The sequence below is a fragment of the Amblyomma mixtum genome, chromosome 5 (assembly GCF_055824585.1).
Source record: "Amblyomma mixtum isolate Tamu chromosome 5, ASM5582458v1, whole genome shotgun sequence".
NCBI lineage: Eukaryota > Metazoa > Arthropoda > Arachnida > Ixodida > Ixodidae > Amblyomma > Amblyomma mixtum.
Window position 1 is genome coordinate 107,290,655 of NC_143016.1, and position 21,478 is coordinate 107,312,132.

The 21,478-nt window shown below is 48.1% G+C and overlaps 1 protein-coding gene across 1 annotated transcript in view; it reads left to right on the forward strand.

Moving 5' to 3' along the window:
- Positions 1 to 21,478, forward strand: part of IA-2 (tyrosine phosphatase IA-2) — a 514,718-nt gene that overhangs the window by 136,895 nt on the left and 356,345 nt on the right. Inside the window, exons 7-9 of the mRNA XM_089545824.1 lie at positions 7,574 to 7,967; positions 8,954 to 9,138; positions 12,697 to 12,811. Of these exons, the coding sequence (XP_089401950.1) occupies positions 7,574 to 7,967; positions 8,954 to 9,138; positions 12,697 to 12,811 (694 nt within the window). The remainder of the gene's footprint in view (positions 1 to 7,573; positions 7,968 to 8,953; positions 9,139 to 12,696; positions 12,812 to 21,478) is intronic.

Consider the following 21,478-nt stretch of genomic DNA (forward strand, 5'->3'; position numbering starts at 1 on the left):
AGATAGAAGAAAATCAATGATTACTTCAGATAGAAGAGGAAAACATGAACCTAGGAGCCAAGTTTGATGACTGTAGGGTAATTAGATAATTAATTATAGGCAAAAATGTATAAATTGCGTCGAAATAGCGCGGACGGCGATATAGCCACGGGAAAAGGTGTGACGTCACTTCCACTGGCAGTCCTCACGGCATAGTGAAAATTGCCAAAGAATGGTATGAAAAACGTCGGATTTGTATCAAATTAGATGAGAAAATGTGTAATTATCACTTAAGATCTCAAAAAAATGTATAATTTGGGTATCGATATAGCCACGGGAACGGTGCGACGTCACATCCACCGGAAGTCGTCACGGCATAGTGTCCTCGGCTTTCGCCTCACAACACTTGTTGCCAAAGTGTCCTCGCAATTTTTTTAGCTATCGAAATGTACTCCGGGACTTGGACAGCATACCCTGCCCGAAAAGTATGTGCGCTTTAGGACAACTTGATTCCTTTTTACTGCCTTTTACTTCCATGCAGGCTTATTCGTGTTTAGAGTGTGTGAGTTAGTGCTCTACCTTTCAGGAGTGTTGCGGTATGCTATGCGGTGTTTAACGTCTCAGCGTTGCACACGGACTGTGAGGGACGTACGCAAAAGAGGCCTCCGGAGTGGGCGAAATATCAAGGACCACTTAAATATATTTCTTTTTCGCGTTTCTGTGGGCGAGCATGCACGATAAACAGCAGCTGTTTCGTAACTCGTACTTGCAAGCAAGAAAAATGACAGGCGATTCCTACTGAACTGCGACCGTCGCAAAAGTTAAAGCTTTCCTTCTTTCGAAGCAAGGTCATGAAAAACACTTACAATAAGCTGAGCTTAAACGCTAGAAAACAAAATTGTTGTGTATTTGACGCCCACGTTCACTTTGCGTCGAGGTACGTGTCCTGGGCAATTATGTTTGTAATGCTCGGAATATAATACCCACCGAAGTTTGCTTCCTCTGTGTAAAACAAAAGGCGCCACGAAGGTGCGCGCTGAGCTTTGTTAACAAATAAGAAAAAAAAAAACGGTAACGTCCGCATGAGCCGAGTGACCAGCTTAACCTGAAGATGTACGCGGACCACGCGGACACGCAAGTCGTCTGTTTTTTTTTCTTTTCTTTTCATTTCCTTTCCCCCTCTTTAGGCACCTTTCTTTATCCGGCATTGTTCGGCATTCCTTCCCCGGTTTCTGCCTCCCCTTACGCTCCCGGCCGCGCGGAAATCGTAAAATAAAGGAAGGCAGCTGGTCCGTTTCTGCAGGACACGAACACCTCGCATTTTACGGTCATTCCTTGCTCGCCGCTTTCCGTTTTGTCCCAAGGTCTTTCCTTCTTTTTCGCCCGTCACGCAGACTCAACCGTAAAACTTCCGAAAGGAGAATTTTCACGACAGCGAAAGATTGTGATTAAAGCTGCTGCAAGCAGCAATCGGAGACCGCTCAGGGAGGAAGAGGGATGGAGGAATCGGGAGTGGGGGAGGGAAGGCTAGGGGAGAGAGAGGAGTCAGTCGTCTTGGGTGCGCGCGGAAACGGGTCGCAGGGGTCGGAGAGCTACCGCTCGGAACTCGGGGGATGCTGGGGGGGTGAGTGGGAAGGGAAAATCGCAGAGGGCACAGTTTCATGGGGGAGCGTTCAATTCCGTGCTCATTAAAGGGGATGTCCGCGAAATGGGACCGACGGCCGGAGCCCGGAGCTCGCTCGGCAAGCCTTAGCCGGGACTACGACTGCCGGTTATATCCTATTCATTCGCGCTCGCTCGCTCGTCGCCGTCGTCATTCGCCGGCGCGTGGCACTGGCCCGTTTTTGCCGGCTTTTTCGGCGAACATCTGGCTGGCGCTGCCGATGAGAAATTGGGCACCGGGCGGCAGCACTGCGCTGTCCGGATTCCCGAAGAGCCGTTTTGTCGCGATGGTTTGCCGGGTGGTTGCGTCGGTTGTGCGCTTGGCTTCTTCCTCCCCAGCAGCTAGGTAAAAGAAAGAGGAGGAGGAGGACTCTGTTGGAACAGGAACAAGGGAAGCGCTTCCAATAGGCGAATGGTTGACGCCAGTACGGGGGCTAGCTTCGGGCAACTGGGAGCTTCGCTTGGCACCATCGCGTTGGTTGCCAGCCGTAAAACGGTATTCCTCACTGCTCGTCAAACCGTGTACGATGCTGCCGCTGTATAGAATGGAACGCGGACGCTGTGAGCGTCGGGCATTCTTTGCGGCACGTGCTTCGCTGTTGTTTGTTGGTCATAGAGCCGTGGCTGGGCGTAAGGGACTGTTTTATGGCGGTCCTCAGAGGATGAAAATCGACAGCGATTCAATGAACTGGAAAACGATAGTATCCTGAACGTTCTGTTTTTTTTTTTGTTCTGTTTTCAGTGGCGGGTATTCTTGCACGCCCTGACCACGTCATCGTGATGAACATCAATAAGAAATTAGGTTCAACGGTAGGAAGAATGTTTTGTTTCTTAGCAGAATATATTTTTTGATCTTCTGGAGAGCGCCATAGTGCAAAGGGAAAGTAAATTTTGCAAGTAATTAGAGTGCAACGCGTGCCTTGTGCGTGTCGAATGTTCTGACATGTTGAATACTTAATCCACAAAGCGAAATCTGAAATCATATGGCACTAAGCCTGAACTGCTAGGTCGGATCGCTTCTCCTCTGTTAGACTTCCGTCGTCTCATTTGCTTTACTGTGATGTTCTGTCCGGCGGGAAAGATCTGTGCGTGAGAAATAAGTATTGGTCGTAATTTGCATATTTTACGAGAGTTTGCGCCCCGTTGAGTGGGCGAGAAAATTCATCTTCTTCGTTGTAAACTGGTTGAAAAGACGTGAACGTGAGCGCTGCTGGCTTTATCCGGTTCCGCGAGGCGCCAACCGCACAAGCAAGGCGGCAGGTGGGCGACTGTGGCGGCCTCTTGCGGCTGTCTCCAACAAGAACTACGCATGCGCAGTACAAGCTGGTAGTTTGTTTTTCACCAGTGTAGTCCAAGAGAGGGCAGTGGAGGAGGGACGTGCATGTGCAAAGCGGCAGTGTGAGATAGGCCAATTATGCAGATCTCTTGAGACAATGGACAAACACCGATTTTCCGACCTCGAGGTCTTCAGGTGATAATTCTTGCTCACTTGGGTGCGTAAATTTTCTAGAGCATTGCTGACTGTTTAGAATTTAAAAACATGCTGGGATAAACTTCTATGGCATACCGCGCTGTTTCCGTCTCGCGTATGCGCTTGCATAACAATATTTGTCCAATACTTTGTTTACAAATGGATGGCATTTATAGGGCCAATCCATGACACTTTAGGAACTCCTCATGTAATGTCCCCTCTGGATCTTCGAGGAAAAATGAATAAAGTGAAAACACATATCAGGCGTCCAGCTACAGCCTCGAAAAAATTCATCACAGTCTTCAACTTGTAGCTGTTTTCGTGCGTACCTCTCTTGTTATAACCATGATCAAGAGTTTCTCATGTATGACTACGTAATCAACTGCTTCTATATCTACATTATAGGTAGAGATAAAAGTTGCATGATTTACGTAAAAAACCCCGCTCAGTACAGTTTGGTAATTTTCAAAGCGCCACCGGAAGCGCGAGCGGAAACGGATTATACTACACGTACTAGGCGGTGGCTTTTCATCGCGTTCACCTAAGCCCAGAGCAGCGCACCCCCGATGCCTCTGCCCGATCTCACGCTTTTAAATTAAACCGGGAGGAAAATACTTCTCTTTTGGCATTTAATACTCATTTCGCAGTTTATTTTTTAGGTACAACTTCAGAGATCCCCATAAATGTCGAGCGTATGTAAAGCCTATTTTGGAACACAATAGAGACAGCCGGTTCCTTCATTTACTTCGATATATAGGAAGGCACTTAGGTTGCGTCAGGCAGCAAAGTGGAACAGCTTCTGATTAGACTAAACGCCTGTTTTTTTTCTTCTCTTTCGACGTGGATGGCGTCCTCTCTACTTTCCCAAAAGCGTGGGCCTAAATCCTGTGTGCACTACATTTGTCTCTAGAAAAGTCGACCTAGAACGTCGTTGAAGACACTGGGCACAAAGGCAGGTGATCTTCAATCCGTTCTGCCGTTTCTTCTCGACTGTGTTTTCTGTGAGCAGGCCGCCGACCGATGCTCTAACAATAGACGTTGTGTATGCGTTGTGCGTGCGTGTGTGCGTGTGCATGCATGTGTGCGTGCGTGTGTGTATGCACGACGCGAACGGCGCGGCCCGCACGCATACGTGCCAGCAGGGACTGCCGTCGGACTGGGCCACTTATGCATACCTGGACGACGCGCATTAGCCGCGTCGCCATGGAGACCTGCTCCATGGCGGCGAAGGTGGCTGAAGGGGAGGAGGGATTGGAGCTTCTTTTGTCTCCGTCGGACCGAGCCTCGCAGCGACGGCGACGCGGCCACAGCCGCCGAGCCTTCACCTACTATAAGCGCGGCGGAGCGTTGTTCTCCGCTCGCGCAGAGATGAGGAGTCCTCGGCGAACAGCATCTGTCTGATGCCGCCGCTGCTGTTGCTGCCTTTCCCCACAGTGCGCGCACAAGCGCACGTTTCCTGCGATGTTAGCGAGCTGTGTACGCGCCTGCCCGTATGCATGGGTCGTCTGCAAACTGGTGGTGTGTGAAACGCCGCGCGCGAGGACGTAGAGACGCGGAAAGCTGGCAGGCCGGGAAGGGATGCCGGTATAGCGGGAGACTGCGCTCCGCCGTCGGCTTGTGTCGGCTTGCTTGTCAACCCGCTGCTGGCTTCCATCGGCCGCCGTACTCGTCGTACCCGAACGCCTACCGCTGACGTTCCCTCCACTCTTTCGCGTATCCCCTTTCCCGTCCTCTCTCTTCCCGGGCGTGCTGTCGTATTTGGAATTCGGCGAAATGTTGTCACCTGTCGAGGAAAAAGACAATAAGCGGAATCGGCGGCCTGTGCAGCCTCCTCTCGCTTTTATTTTTCGTTCCCCAAGCGCTACCGCGTGCGTTCTATTGTGTGCGTCCTCGGAGTGGCACACAAGGCTATGGTGCTACAGCTCTGCTGCCTGGCGCTGTCTCTGTGCTGATGCGCACGGCTGAAGCTCGCAGCGTAGAGGCGTGCTTGCTGCGTGGAAAACGGTGTCGCTGCCTGCTCGCTTATTCCATTGCCCACCATCAGGCGCTTTTTTTTTTTTTAATGCGCGGTCACTTTTTTACTCCCTGCGTTTTATGACACGGTGCGCGAACAGGGACTTTGTGTCCCTGCTTTAAAATCGGACGCCAGAGCGAGGAAGCTTTTGAGGCCCTCTGTAGCATACAAGTTTCCGCCTGTCAGGCTCGGGATCGTCGGTGTTGTAGTTATGTTGGCAAAGAAGACGTAATGCCAGCTTTCTACACTCGATCTTGTTGAAGTAGAGAATAGGGGAAAATGCTTGTATTTAATAAGGCTGTACTTCTACTTCTCGAACGCGCAATAAACGAAGAATAAATGGCCTCCACTTACGCAACTTTACTCAGGCCACGTGGCCTTTGAACGCACGCACGCATCCCTGACAGCTACACTTCTGGCGGTCCTGCCTGAGCACCGATTTTCTAATCTAGCGCGATTGTTCGCTGATTGGAGCTTAAATATTAACGCGATAACGATAAAGGTCCCGTGTTGCAGAAAAGCTGATGTCATCGTCGGCGTCGTTGGCCGCGTGCGAAAAATCCACGAAAAACACCACAGAAGAAACCTAGGTGGCAAGTGAGCCGCCTAGGTCACGTGACCTTGTGACTTATCACAACGTGCCCACCGGACTGTGATCAAACTGCCCGTCGCTGCAAAGGGCAGTTAAATTAATGATTGGTCGGGAGAGATTGCTCGGCAGTAAGAGCAACCCATGGGTCTCACGAGCCCCATCGGTGGCAACACCTCCCATCGCTGGTCCCTTGTCCTGTTTTCGCTATTGCTCCGAAATACTAGAAGAACTGAAACCGCTGTCTTAAAGGCAGTGAAAGGTGTAGGTTTTGTGTACAAATAACCGCATTGCCATATTGAACCGACTACAGCGTGGCGACTCTTAGAACGCTGCTCAAATAATTTCGGTGTTTTGCTTCAAAGCGTTTGCACGGCGCGCTTTGCTGCAATTACACACCTACTGAGGTGAAAGCAGCTTTACAACAAGAGGCGGACTATAGTTAAAGGAGAAAAAACGAAGCAAATTTTGGTTTGGTCTGCTTTATGAGGGTTTAACGTCCCAAAGTGACTCAGGCTGTGAAAGACGCCGTAGTGAAGGGCTGTGGAAATTTAGACCACCTGGGGATCTGTAACATGCATTGGCATCGCACAGTTCACTGGCCTCTAGAATTTCGCCTCCATCTAAATTCGACCGTCACGTTATCATCTAGAGATAAATCTTGAAACGCATGCAGACAAAAGGGATATAACATGACAGGACTAAGCGTACCACTATTTGGTAATTTCGCAGAGGAAAGTAGATCCAGTATCTGTGTTCAATTAATGCATAGTGTTACAGCTACTAAGGTACATACACCGACAGAGACTGGTGCATAAATATCTGGGGTAATTAGTCTACATCAGCTATTTATATATAACAGGTATAACTGTAAAGGCTATAACATTTGATGCTGTAACAGAAAGATCAGCGAAATTTTAGAGTTATCTTACATAATTTCATACCTTATAGATAGTTCTCACAGTGAATTTGCTCCGGCTGAATGGCTTAAACGATAGTTACAGTAAAGGCAAAGAGCCGTCTCCGCATGTGGACACTATGATAAGCCTTTATTAATGAATTTTATGGATCCATTATAAGTTTTATGGAAAGTTGAGAGAGCATGGCAGCTGTTGCGAAAGAGTTTTCGAGATTGCGGGTGCCATGATCCCTGCCAATCAAGGCATTTCTTCTTCCTAGATTCCTGTGTACACATCAGCGTAGTTTAAGACGTTTTCAATGTCCCTGCGCGCTTATCATTGACCGGACTGCAATATATAGAAGGACCGACGCGCAAACAAAGTTGAGCGGCGGCGTACGCCAAGGAAAGGCGCGAAAGCCCCCAAAGTCAGTGTTATTTTTCAGTACTGGGCGTTTATGGTGGCGTTGTCCGTAGTGGGCACTGCATGGAGCATTCTAAAACAGCCGGACTCGCCTGCTGGGAAATTACCATGAGATCCAAATGAGCCTAGTGAGCCGGAAATCGGCACAGTCGAAAATATGCAAATTTTTTTTGGTCATCGGATGCACCTAACCTGTACTGGTTAAGCCTTGCAATGGGTGCTCTTTCGCGAGGGGAAGGGAGGGAGAATGGGGCACAAAGCTATACAGCTATCGCGGTTAGTTTTTCACCCCAGAAAACGATAAAAGCTTGCGATCCTTCCTTATCGGCCTTGTTTTTCTGACGATCGCTGATAAACCTGCGTAAAGTCTGTTTTTTTTTTTATAACTGACGGTTTTGGTTCACTAACTCACTGTATTACTGGCTGAATGTTAGGTTTACGAATCGGTAATTGATCCATTGACTGAATGAGCTACCCGGCGAAGAACGTTGTTCAAAGGAGAATATGCAAGCGACAGCGCTTGTGGAACTATTCAGGTTCCGGTGGTGGAGACCGAGCTGTCGTCCGACTTGAACCAGCGGCCCATCTTCACCGAGGAAGGAATCCAGTGGGTGCCTCTGAACCAGGCCGACGAAGCGCGGGCAGACGACGTGGCGGCGGCGCCCGCGGCGGAGACGGCCGCGACACCTGCTTCGGCGGCGGCGCTCGGCGGCACCCGCGAACAAGGCCGCGCCGTAGACGACGCGGTGCCTGAGGACTCTTTCTCCACGTCGTCCCGAATGGACGGAAACTCCGCTGGCATCGGCGCTTCCAGCACCGGAGGCTCCGCGGCCGACGCGTCGTCGTCCGCAGGGATGGACCGGCCGCCTGCTCCGTGGGAGTCTAAGCCTCACGGCTGGACTGACAGTCACGAGGACGCGCTGAGGCTCGGTACGTAAAGAACGATTAACCTTGCACCAAATGCCTTTATGCTTACATTTTCTTTGTGCGGTGTTCGTTCCTTCAAAAAGGTTTTGCGGAGCCTAGGCTTTAGTAGTCGTTTAGTGCTGTGTTGCAACTGAAAACTCAATGACGTCACCCGCACCCAGTAAACGTGACGCACGTCTGTGGTCTGTCCAGTGATAATCATGACTTCTCCCTCAGGATTCATGACTCGGAACCAAGAATTTAGGAGATGTTCACACAAACGAGATGATCGTCCAATATAGGACTGAAAAAAAGTGGAAAGGTTAGCGAGAGCTAGCTCTCGCTGGTAGCGCAAATCAAACAAAAGAAGCGAGGAGTTTTTATCCAAAAAAAAAAGCAATCGACCCTTGGAGCGTTATTGTCATCTCGCCTCTGCCAGGCGCTTACTATGAGTCAGTTAAATATACGTTCTGGCACGGGCAAATGAGTTTGGACTGTTAATAAAAAAAACAACGCGCTTATTCGTGCACTGAGGCCTTATCCCATCAAACCACGCTGCGATGGTATCTTTTGAACGTCAAAAAAAAAAAAAAGCTCAGCAAAAAGATTGACGCAGTAACGCTGTATAGACTCAGCCCACTGCAGTAACCGTTATAACATCGAAAATGGATACCGAAAACAGTTTGTTACTTCGCAAGTGAGCCGAAGTGGCGCCTTAAGCAAACGAAACGTCCTGATTATTATTATTTTTATTATCGCGAAAATACAAAATGCAAAAATGATGATTGGAGGGACATGCTGAAAAACAGAACCCTTAGATGGTGAGCAGCTGCCTACCTCGAAAGAAGTGCAGCTTCGAGACAGGTACCGCGCTTGTCGCTAACTGTTTGTTTTTTGCTTTATGAAACTTCATCTAATGATGCTGTCAGCGCTAAGTTGACTGTGAGCAGTCATACGCGTTGTGGGAGCGCTTTAATTCCCCTCGCGTTTTTGTACTCTCGCTCTAACAGACGGCTGGATGGAGTTCCCAAAGGAGACCCTCTACCCGACGGGGGCCTACGAGGGCGACGAACTGCTCGACATAGGCGTGCGCCAAGACCCGGCATTCCGGAGGCCCATGCGCTACGACACCAAGAAGCCGGGGCCAACCTACTTCTACCACGAGCCGGACTCGTCGGAAACGTCGCTGGAAAACGTGAGCCTGAACTGCGTCCCAACCGACGCATTGCCGATAGCGAGCTACTATGAAATTACTTCGACGTGCATCTGTGTAGTTTGGATGGCGCCAGAGAGAATGGTGGTCAAGGAAGGAAAGGCTAGTAAACCGGACCGAAGGAATAGTTAGGGCCCTCTCGTAAACCGGTAGCCCCCAACAGCGTAAACACCCTGGAAATATGCGGCATTTCTTAGCTTTGTTGTGAGTACGTGAATAATGTCGCTACAGGGTACGGAAATTCACTTTCGGTAGATGGGCTATGGGCTTATGGTCTAGCTGCTGAGGACCCAAAATCGCAGGCCTTTTATCAAGCTTTGTCATCTCACTACATTTCTGTTGCAAGCTGAGTGGCCAAACTGAACTCGTTCCTCCAGGCTGTAATTAATTCGCTAAGTCATTCCCTTCCTCAATCCATCAATCACTCCCTCGCTCGTTGACATACACACTCGTTCATTCACTTAGATTTGCAAACTCAGGGCACTATAAAGACCCTAGGTGGTCGGAACTATTCCGGAGCCCTTTACTACGGCACCTCTTTCCCTCTTTTCCTCCAACCTTCTTCACTTCTCTCACGGGATGGTTGAGGTGTCCACCCAGAGGTGAGACACTTACTGCGCCATTTCCTTTACTTTTCAAAACCCAGAGCTTTTTTTTTACACTCACTTGCATGATCACTCCGGTCGGCTAGATTGCGGCTTGCGTGTGTTATAATATGGTGCGGGCTCAAAGGTACTGCCGCTGATTAAAACGAAAACTTTTTTTTTTCCTTTGAACCCAAAAGAGAAGCACAAAATTTGCTGAAGTGAGGGTGTCCCAGTTATGCGTAACATTGTGCTGAAAACAGGCGGCCGCTATATTTAATGCAGTGATGTCTTTGCGACAAGCTGCAAAACCTTTCCAACTGAAGTTCTGTATTCTTCAAGTGAAGTGTTGCGAAGCCCCGTGTTCTTTGAACATCAATTTTTCCATTGTTTAGAATACTCGCGCATAATTTTGCACAGTCGACAAAGTCGTCAAAATTACGTCATCAGGCGGTGGGAATATTCTTTTCATCGTATGTCTCGCTCTAATTCATCCTGTTTATATTCAAAGTTTGTTGCGCAATGTGTTCATTGGAAGGTATAGAAAAAAAAAGAAAGAAAGTGGGATCAACAAACCTGCTAGCTATCGCATTAGCTCCAGGAGCAAAGTGCTTTACTCGCTAGCTGCCCCTCCTCTGGGCCTCTGAGGGATCCGATTAGTGAATTCGTTGAAACGACTCGCAATTCACATGCTCTGCGAAACTAAGTGCTTAGGTGAACGAGAGCAAAGGTCGGAGGAAAAAAAGGAAAAAAATGAAGGACATCGCAAAATATGCTAGAGCCTTACTGCATTTTGAAGTTATAAGTGCCTTTTCATTGTATGTTTCGTTACTGCGCGCATTTTGTTTTTCATTTTGGAAGTGTTGCCATGTCGCGTCACGTAGCGTGAGTATATTAGTAATCCACCTCATGCTAGCTGGCTCTGGCATATTGATTTTGGTTTTAGTTGCGAGGAGGAAAGAAAAATGTGAAACCCAGACGCACTTAATCCGGCTTTGAGAATTAGCTGTTTCAACAGATCAAAGCCTGCTATGAATGCCATTAACGTGTTGACAAATTTATCCTCCCGTTAGAAGAACCTCCCATTCAGGCTATAGTTAGTACGTAAAGCTTGCATTGAATATTTCATATGCGAGTGTTCAAGGAAACCATTGAGACGAACCGCGCGACGTGGCAGTCTGGATACTGTACGCCCTCTGGCGGTGTTGGTGTGCAAGTTGGTCAAACCAGTGGCACAAGTTCCCAAAAGCACTGAAAAGAGGGGGAGCTGGCATCCTCTGTTGAAAACAGATGTTAACCTGGTAGTATTGTCACGAGATGTTGAGAATTTCGTAAAAATTAGGTCAAGATGAGTGGTCTAGGAACGAGAGCCATGAGATTTTCTCACCCTATGCCCACATGTACCGACTCGCCGTAAGCAGGCAGCACGAACTACCGTTGGCGTGCATCCCAATATACCCAGCAGCCTAGTCTAAATGGGCATGTTAGAGATGACAGGATGCGCACTCAGGGACAAGTCACGCTCATGCATACACAAATAGGACCGCACTTATAGTACCAACCATTAGGTACGCTTAAAGGGTTTGATGTTTACGGAAGTATCTGAGAAATTAATTGCTAAAAATGTATGCTTTGCTACCGTTTGATACTCTACGCTTCACTAGTTTGTGGGTTGTTATGCAGATATAACACGATATTGCACCACTTCATGACGTAAAATGCATTGCTACCCATACAAGTGACATTAGAAGTGATGGCACGCTGCGAAGAACTCGCAGCTGATTCGGAGGTAGGAACTATAAAATGGTGCGACAGACATATTTGGTGTGGGCATACGTGAAAAATCTGTAGTGATCGTTATGTCTACTAGCGTAGAGTGGAGTAGAAAGGGCGGTTATATCAGTGAACAAAGATTTTGGTCCCAGAACAGTTTCTGTGGTGAAAGATGAACGTATCTGCAATGTGGTTCTCGTCGGCGATGACGCCTTAAGGAAGCAGCCATAAAACACTTGCCAGTACAGAAAAAAACGCAAGCAAAATATTATGTTGAATAGTGATATCTGCTGTCAAATGATATACGGCGCGGGTAGGGAACTTTTATTTTTCTTTCTTTTTAAAGCCTTTTCTAACATATGTCAAATGATACAAAAACTGGCTTTATTTCAAGTGAGTCCACGTTAATTCTGCTTCGCTACGTCCAGGGCTGTGGCATTCAGCGTTCTATGTACCGCTGACAAAGACAGCAGGAACTTCCGCTGACTCCCCTTCCCTTTAAGATCTAAATGCCGCTGAGATTTGATAATACAAAGACGAATACCTGATTTCTTACATCTCTGTCCGGCCGCCAAACGCTGCATAAAAGGTACGGAATAGAGTTGCTTTTAAAGAGATAGTGTTAAGGTTCTCGTTGTGCAGAAAATTCAGCATCGTCTGCGTCGCTGTGTGAGCGATAAATAGGGTGGCGTAGGGCGTGCCAGGCTGCCACTCCCGTAGAAGCAACCCTACCCGGCCTATACCTATGTCACATTATCTTGTGGCGTCATCACAACCTGCCCCCCCCCCCCCCCCCCCCCCCCCCCTCCGCCTGATTGTGAGCACACTAACTACCCTGGGAAGTAGCAGTTAAGCTAATGATTGATCGCGAGAGGTTGCTCGGGAAAAGTAATTTGGGTCGCACAAGAACCGCCGTGGAAGCACCTGCCATCTCAGGGCAGTGGCGCATCCCTTAACCACTGCCCCATTGCGTAACGAGTGGCATGAGGATACCCAGAGACAGGTTAATGTAAAGATGAAAATGACTATTTCCGCATATATGGGCATTAACTCATTAACGCTATGGCGTCATAACTTAAGGCAGTGCTTAAATATTCCCTCCAGTTTTTTTTGTTTTTCAGTTTAGGAACCCCGCATTTCTGCCGGTGTCTGCAACAGGCTTCCTGGCGCTCGCCCTTCGCAGGTTGAAAACGTGCGGCGAATGATGATGCGGCAGCAGCAGCGCAACAAGATGCGCTACGGGACGCAGGACGACGTTGGACAGGAGGACGCCGTGCTTGACCATCTCAAGGAAGTCGGTGAGTGGTAACCGCATGCGTTACATCATTCTCGATTTCTGCATGCCTCTTATTTACCCGCTAATTTCCCACTCGAGGTCGGATCTGTGCAGCGCCATGTTGCAGCTCCTAAGGAGCTAGCAAGGCTATCACGTTTACACTGTTGTCACTATGGGGCATGTAGGTGCGGCAGCCTCCTACAAGATCTAACGGAATAACTTCAGAAGCGCGCTGTTCCCTAAGACGGATAAGATTTAGTGCTGCAAGATGTGGGCACCTTGGCCTCGGTAGTGCTAATTTCTTTTTCTTTTTCCATTCAGCATCTGCGTCATGGAGGGAATAAAAATGCTTACGATAGCAACTATAAAATCAATTTTATCCGTCAGTTTCTTTTCGATTTTTTGTGCTGGTTTCTTTACCGATCCTGAAAATCCATTCGGCGTCCATACAGCCATGAGCGTGCTTGTCTACGCTAAATGAAGTTTTCGAGACAAAAATAAATATTCGCTGGCTGGAAGTTCTTTATAGAAAAAAAAAAAAAAATTTGGTTCATGGTTTATAGGGGTTTAACGTCCCAAAGCGACTCAGGCTGTGAGTGACGCCGTAGTGAAGGGCTCCGGAAATTTCACGTGCTCTGACATTGCACAGTACACGGGCCTCTAGAATTTCGCCTCCATCGAAATTAGCATCTTTAAATATTCACACTCTGTCTCGTAGATGAAATCAAATAGTAGATGCAAGCATTAAATGCTCTGGCTGAAACACGTAGCGCATTCTAGAGCGGCTCATAGCTACTGGTGGCGCTACTGCAGTCTATAGGAACCGGCATTATCAGCCACTCTTCTGTCCTTAGCTTTTCTTAGCGAACGACGAGCTCAGCTTCCTTTGCTACTTTTTATGCGTCGCGGTCCGCGTGACCACGGGTTGCCACGAACTGAAAAAGGCGGTAGCATAAGCTACACAAGCCCTGGAACGTTCAGCTCAGCCGGACGCTGCCGCCGCTTTGTCGACTAGTACGTCGAGGCAGTTGCAAGAAATATCGCCTCCATTGGCTACCGAAGACCTGAGTGTTTTAAATTAATCCGCAATCTTTCACCACTGCACTTCCCTCTTCCTTTTTTTCTTCTCTCAGTTCTTTCTTACCTCGTCTCTCATAGGGCGTCTCAGGTTTATACTGAAAAGTGAGACAAATACTGCGCCTTTCCTTACATCGAAGCCAATTTTTATCTTGGCGGCAATTACAAACACCACTGCTGAATCTCAGAACACTGGTTAAATCTCGATCGCGGCGGCCGCGCTTCGACGAAGGCAAATTAGATGTCAGCCCTTCTTCGCACCTCCACAAGCACCATTGCGATAGGAGGATAAACATTTATTTCTTCAGCCTGCGGAGCTGGTATGGGTGGTCTTGAGTCCGTGCTAGGTGGTCGGGAGCCCTTGGTCCTCGGTGACCCTGAGAGCCCGCTCCATGGCCCGGAGTTCGGTCGCTGGGCTTGAGATGAGCCGGACGGCCTCTCACCACTCGGAGGTTCGGCTGCATTAAGCCCACAGAAGACGGGTCCTACGGACAAGGCCAAATTATGTGATCTAGGGTGGCTGTTTTCTGGCTCTTAGCACATCTTTGGTGAATATTGGTCAGGGCAGACGAGAGAGAAAATGAGAGGGGAAGGAAATGAGTAGGTTTGAAGGCGGCGCCATGTGGTTTCCTCGGCCTTAGGTATTTTTGGAGTGCGGACTTGGAGCTGTCGCTCGGCGCGGTACTATGGGGTGACGTCATGAAATGAGACCAACTGATCCCTCGCAGACCGCAGTTTAGGGTCGCCCTCAGCCCGGCTGAAGAATTCTCGGGCATAATTGCGGGTGGCCTCAATGCCTGGGTTTGAGGAGTGAGCCGGGACACATTCCATGGTGACGGGGGTAAGGGGGCTAATGATGGTGCAGATAAGGGAGAGGGTAGTGGAATAGACTTGGTCTTTCGCAAAGTTGCGTACACCTGTTTTAGAATTGCTGACGTCGAGGTCGGCCTTAGTCGAAGCTATAAGGAAAGCTATTGCTGCTTCCTCTTCCATTTCTTGTGCAATTCCCTGGCCCTGTAGCTAACACTCCTGCAGCTAACAGTGTTAAGTCGAACCCTGATTCAGTGTGGGCGGAGAATTTTTTTTTTTGTGCTCCCTTCCATTCGGATTGAAAGTTTCGGCGTGCTTTGTGCAAGTTTGGTTTCATGTTCCTCTCCAGGTTCGGAGGATGTTCGCCCGAGTTTGCCAAGAATGGGAGCCAAAAGCATGTACGCTTTAAACCGCACTGTCAATTGATATTACTTCCATCCAACTTAGCTATGAGGCGAGAGCTTTATCACTAAGCTGTTAACAAGGATCACTAACGAACAGACGATGAGAGAAATAAATCGGCGGTAAAGGAGCTACTCTAAGAGATACCCAGGTGTAGATGTCTGGAAGCGCGTTCCCAGCTGAGATGCAAGCGAGAAGTTTGTAAAGTTACCAAAGGGTGCGACCACCCCCAAAATATGCTTTGCTATGTAAGCTCAAACTTGAGCGAAGCGCACCGGATCTTGAATATAGCGCGTTAGTCTCCCTGGCTCACCACACACTCGAAGGAGCTTGACACAGACCCATTTGTAACCGTTAGAACAAGTGTTTCGTGCACGCTTTGGTTCGAAACTGTGCTTACATACTCCCTCATGTAATGTCTCAACCGAGACCTTTGAGGAAATAAATAAATAAATACACTAATAATTAAGAAAGTATAAATCACACAAACTACCAACGCCATTTTATGGCGTTTTCTATATTCTGCGTATCCTGTAAACAAACCTTCAGCGTACCAGGTGCTGCAACTCGCTAACGGTGGGGAAAAAAGGGGGATGCGCTGATGTAGGAAATACAAAATTATGTCTCTACAGTTTTCACACTCTCAAAGATAATTGTGACTGTGCGGGCATGCGCGAACACAAAGCTGAATGAGGAAAGTATGTGATTCAGGATGCCGCTAAAACGGGTACGGCTTCACGGCGATGCTTTACGCAAACAGTAGTAATTCCAATAAACACTTAGTATTTATGGCTGTACTGACTGGCTGCTTCCAGCTTAGCGAGGAAGGCTGCAGCGCTCGCTGGTTTGTGACACAAGTAATAAGCCTCAGGAAGTTGAGGATAATTAAGCCAGCCGACGGCGCGGACACGCGCAATCTACTATTGAAACAGACGCTTGTGTGCTGCGTTGGTCAGTTACTTTAAATTTCTCCATTCAAGGCGATGCAGGAAGGCGACCAGCCAATTTAGACGTCACTCACTCTCTTGAAGAAAGCATACTTGGAGTAGTCGGGAGGGCTAAGGAAAAGAGATCACGAGAAATGGAACAAAACAGTGAAATAACGTTTCCAAGCTGGGCGGCTAATTACAATCTCGTATAAAATAAAAAAAAACAAATACAAAGTGAATTCTTCGGCGGCGCCAACGGCCGAGCCTATTTTAAAAGTCCACTGGACAGAGAAAGGAGCCTTATTAGACGCGCGGGCCCGCACAATGGGGCGTCCGGTCCCAGCGCCCAGGCCTCTATTTGCCTAAGACTTTGGATGTCAACAGAGCCCCTCGTCCCAGTCGCGTCGCCACCGGGTGCCTCGGCATTCTCCTCCCAGTGGCGCGCGTTTGCTTAGCGAGACGTTTTTTTTTTTTTTTTCCCGCAATCTTTGGGCCTGCAGCAATACTGTGTGGAGCTGCCGACGGACCCTCGTCGTTTTGTCGCGGCAGCCGCACTTAATATTCGACGATGAAACGGACACGCGTTGCCGAGGAGCTGTCATGTGTCGGGTGGGTATTTCGTATGCGAAAACTCCTCGGATTTACCTGCTGGTCGATGAGAAGGTTATGCACGCGCATCAGGTAGTGGAAGGTTTCGAGGATGTTCGCTCCCGGTGGTCGTGTAGACTAGAGTGCTCTCTGAGCCAGTGTGAGAGAGAAAGGTTGAAGACAAAAGGCAGGGGGAGGAGGGTAGTTTGTTAACCAGAAGATTTTAACGCCTGGCTAACCAACCCTGGGCTTAAAAAGAGGTTGGTGCAAGAGAGAAGAGGACAGGAAGGGATCCTGCTAGGAGCAAAAGATGCCAGGTAAGGTAGTGAATGCTTCGGGATTACTGCTTTTCAGCTTAATGCTTGCTCTCTAAACAAAAAAAGAACTAACAGTGCTAGACGCCATAGTACTTTCGGGTTACCACATCGCACGCTCGATCACACCCAAAGCACGTACTGGAAACAACTCCAGACACACTCCTCCTTATCCACACTCCAGACACACTTCGCACATGCTACGCCTTTCCACATACTGTCTACCACTCTACCACTGCCTCTTGAAATGCCCCCCCCCCCCCCCTCCCCACCCCCCGGGTCCTTCTTCTGGGAGTCGCCATTCTGGCCGCACAGCCCGCCGACTAGCTTCGAATGATCGAGCGCGCCATGTTCGAGGTAAGCGGCTGGAGGAATCCAGAACTAAGGCGACCAATCGCGAGTTGCTGACTTAATTTCTAAAAAATAAAGTGCTCTCTCGTCCTCTTCTTTTCGCCAGTAACTGTGTTGGCATGATCATTGGTCCCAAACAAAGCATCCATTACTCCCTCTGCAACCAACCGCAAAGAGTCATGAGCCGCAGTTAGTTTTTCCGCGGAGTAACGTTTCGTCGCGAGGGATAAGTGGGGAAGTCAGTCGCATTTTACTCATTTTGGCATTTGGTAGGTGGCCTTCGGAGTGACTTTCTCACAGACCGATTCATTGCAAGAGAGGGATGCAGAGGGGGGTCGAGGGGCGGTACAGCGTATCCGTGGCATCTCTCCGCCCCAAGACAGAAGGGGGGGAAATCTGGCGCGGATTTCATGTTAACGCGAGAAAATTCAGGCTGCCGTTCTACAGAAAATGCGGCGTCGTGGGCGGCGGCTTTGTGAGCAGAAAAGCGGGTATCCCGTGACCGCGAGAGGTTGCTCGGCGAGAGCAGCTTGGGCCTCACAAGCACCCCCCCCCCCCCTCCCCTCCCCTGCTGGTTCTGGCTGTGATTGAAACAGCTACCTGCCGGGGCAGTGGCGCATCCGCCAGGATCGTATGAGGACTCCCCGCGACCGATGAAGGTAAAGCAGAAAATGTTGAATTCCGCATATATGGGCGTTGGCGAAAGAGATGGATTACCTGAGTGGCAGGGATGAAATAAAGAACAGTGTTCGTGCCTTCGAAGCGATATTCAAATAGGACCTCAGGCCACTGAAGGGACCCATTAACGATAACACGTCATACCCTTAATGCAGTGCTTAAGTGTCCCTTGAAGTTTTTCGCTCCGTGCTTTCTGTTTGTTGTGTGACTACAATTAAAGAAAGAAAATGTGTGCGGATTTCCCGAGCAAGTCAGGCTTTTTTGTTATATTGTAAGAACGCTACAAAGCAGCGCGTATGACTTCAGTGTTAAAGACTGATTTGTGGAACTCACTGCTTATTTCCACTTTCCTTCGGTATAGGCTATTTCTATGCTGGCTACTTCGAAACTTACTCAGTGTTTTTTGTCACTTAAGTATTGTGAATACGTGTGTCCAGGACTTGAGCTAACTGGATGCGCTTTGCGAAAATGCAGCGGAAGCAGACTTTCAGCGACACCTTAATATAAGCAGTATTCTTCGAATTCGCAATTTTTCAAAACCACGGCGTATGTTAAGCGCTTTAGTTAACTCTGCAATGTACGTAACTGCACTAGAGTGAAGGCGACGGATGCATACCGCTTTCCCTCTTCTGTGGATGCGTGGTGCTGAGGGAATTCGATTACGAGGCTCCTGTTTAATGAAGCGGACAAGTTTGCAACGGTAACTAGAAACATTCCTGGTTTCTTTGTTGGGCCAGCTACTGACGCTTTTGCCAAGATCTACACGAATGCCAATGGTCGTTCGATTGTATAAGACTTTCAAACGAATACCTTCCTGCGTCGTCTAAATAACGCAAACTGCCTCTAGCCTCATTTTACGAGTATTATTGAATAATTACTTGCGCGATAAAAAGGTTCACAGCTGTTTACATGGAACACATTGTAGCTTTGGAGATCAGAAAGGGGAAGCATTGCGGTGTTAAATATCTCAATATTGAGGCTCGCGTAAAGCCATTCCCTACGGGTATGCTAAGTCTCCTTGTCCGTCTCTTATAAGCGAACTGTGTTTCTTTCAACCGCTTTCGCAATAGCCATTAGCCTGATCGAGAGTGCATCGAGCGAAGTCTTTCTCAACTCTTTGCTCTGCCCTGTATCACAGATGACATCCATAAATATTCATTTTGTATAAACGCTCCTTGATGTCTATTTGTATAATTATGTGGCTATCTACTGTATACGCGTGGTTCACGAAGAACAAAACGCGAATGGAAGGTGCAGCACTTGGTTTTATTTTGCTATTAGTCACATACCACTGCATTAGCGATCTGTTCTCTTTGCCTCACAGTTTAAATGCGCTTTTCCTTTATGCGCTGCCTCATAAAGCGCTGACTTCCGCTTGTGTCCAGCTATCTAAATCCTGGCTTATGCTTATATACATGGAGCAAAAGTGTCGAATAAATATTAGATCATTAGAAATCGCGATGATTTTGTATTGTTAGTGTTTGTAGCGACCTGTGTGCATACGCGATATATTCCCACTAGGATATGCCGCAGGCATAAGAAAAACTCTGTGCGAAGTAACGACAGCGTAGGAGGTTATACGGCAGCGTAAGAGGTTATACGGCGTGGAAGAGTCGTAAGAGCTCGCTTCTAATAAATTACTTCTCGTGGTGTCCACTGAGCGACGGCATCGTGCAAGCTTGCAAATTTTTCGCTGAAATTCGTTACGACACTAAGGCAAATAGCATCAGCCTTTATTACTTTAGTGTAGCAACATATTCGCCAATAGCACGCCGGTCTTCACTGAGGTTAAGAACGGCTTAGAGACAGTTTTCGTTCGCGCAAGCGGGCGCAATCTTCTTTAGTTTTGGCCCTACCAAGTTTTGGCACTGCGGCTCTAGAGACTCTGTGTTATGACCAATATTTACGCAGCAACACCATCTTGCAGATTTGCTTTACTACTAGGAACGCACATATTCAGCAGCTATAGACAGCTTCTCTGTTAAAAGCCTACTTAGCTTGAAGCTCTTTGCTCTCACCGACCGAAGCTAAATTGGTCCGTACAAGTGACAGCTTGGTATACTGCTCAGACATTTTCGGCATACTGGCGTTTGAAGGGTTCCTTCGAAGAAACACGCTCGCGCCAAACTCTTCCTCCATTGCAAACTACCAACAAATTCTTGAGCGACTTTGTTACTCTGTTAACTTATGAGGGGTGCTTCATTTCACGCCTACGTCAGGTTGAAGTGCGTCAGCTATTCCTTCAGCTGTTATCAGTCCTTCAATGTTTCGAGAAATCTGCTGAGGCCTTGAGATACCTTGTTATCGCCAAAGTCGTATGCAACCGCCCACCTCCATCGGGTAAAAGTTATAGTTGCAGATGATCACGAAAATCTGCCAATTGGATGGATTTCTAACTGTATTCGATGGGCAGGTTTTTCCCCGAAATGCATTGCGATTGCTTCGTTGTACATCTTTCGTAACCCTGAGAGGCCTAATGCATGAATCGAATTAAGGTTGAGGATGCGACTTCGGCGTAATAAACCCTACTCTTTCGCGCTGTTTTTGTCTAGTTGCGATACCCATATCCTCCTATTTAGTCTGTGACCCCTCGACTTATTGCACTTTTTCCGGTGGCACCTTCATGGAGTGGAATGCTTGTGGTATAAAGGAATCCTGAGAATGCAGAGGGTACAAATTGTACTTTTCACGACATGTCGAAAACACTGCACCGACTATGCTCTGGGCAGTTTGTTCGGTGTTCGAAATCATTGCCTCGTACCCAACTCACCTTCGTCGCCTACAGCTACGCTACACTTGTGGCAAAAACTCAGCAGCGCAGCACACGGCTGGGACGACCATCTGAGCATTACCTGCATGCTTATTCGCGTTTACGAATTAATTTTAACTTAGTTGCGCCGGCACTGAAGTATTCTATCCTGCCCATTGCTGTCGTATGGCCTCAGCATGTGCTGCGCCGCTAATACCAGCTATTGTTGCCAGACGCGCGTGTTCGGATGGATTCAGTAGTGGTTTAGGCTTATCATGAAACAGCGCCTATGCCCACTTTGTGGAGGATATCATTGCCACGCGCACTGGTTTTCAAATTTTCAGAGCTTTTTGCTCATGGTTAGCTGCCCGTTTATAGGAACCATTGCTTTCTACAGTTTGTCATCACAAGCGTACTAATTGCGTTCTGAAGAAGCGTCACCGAAACGGAGTGTTACTGCTTGTCATTAGTTGTGGGGGGTGCCTCAACAATTTCTAGAATATGTTTGAACAAAAAAAAAAGGTTTTTTGGGGTTAGACGAAGCTGTTCTTTGTTTTTGTTTCGGCGGAAAGCACAAAAAATCATTTCATGCTTTACTATGCTTTAAATGCCGCATCGAAAAGCTTGAGAAATAAGTAAAAAACAACAGCAACAGAATCGCATCACTGACATGATCGCAAGTTGGTTGGAAGGCGCATATCAACGACACTTCTTGAAAGCTGGACAAACAACTAGCAGCTTGTATCATCTTCTAAGGCCAAACATTCGTCCTCACATCTCTCATGAGCGGC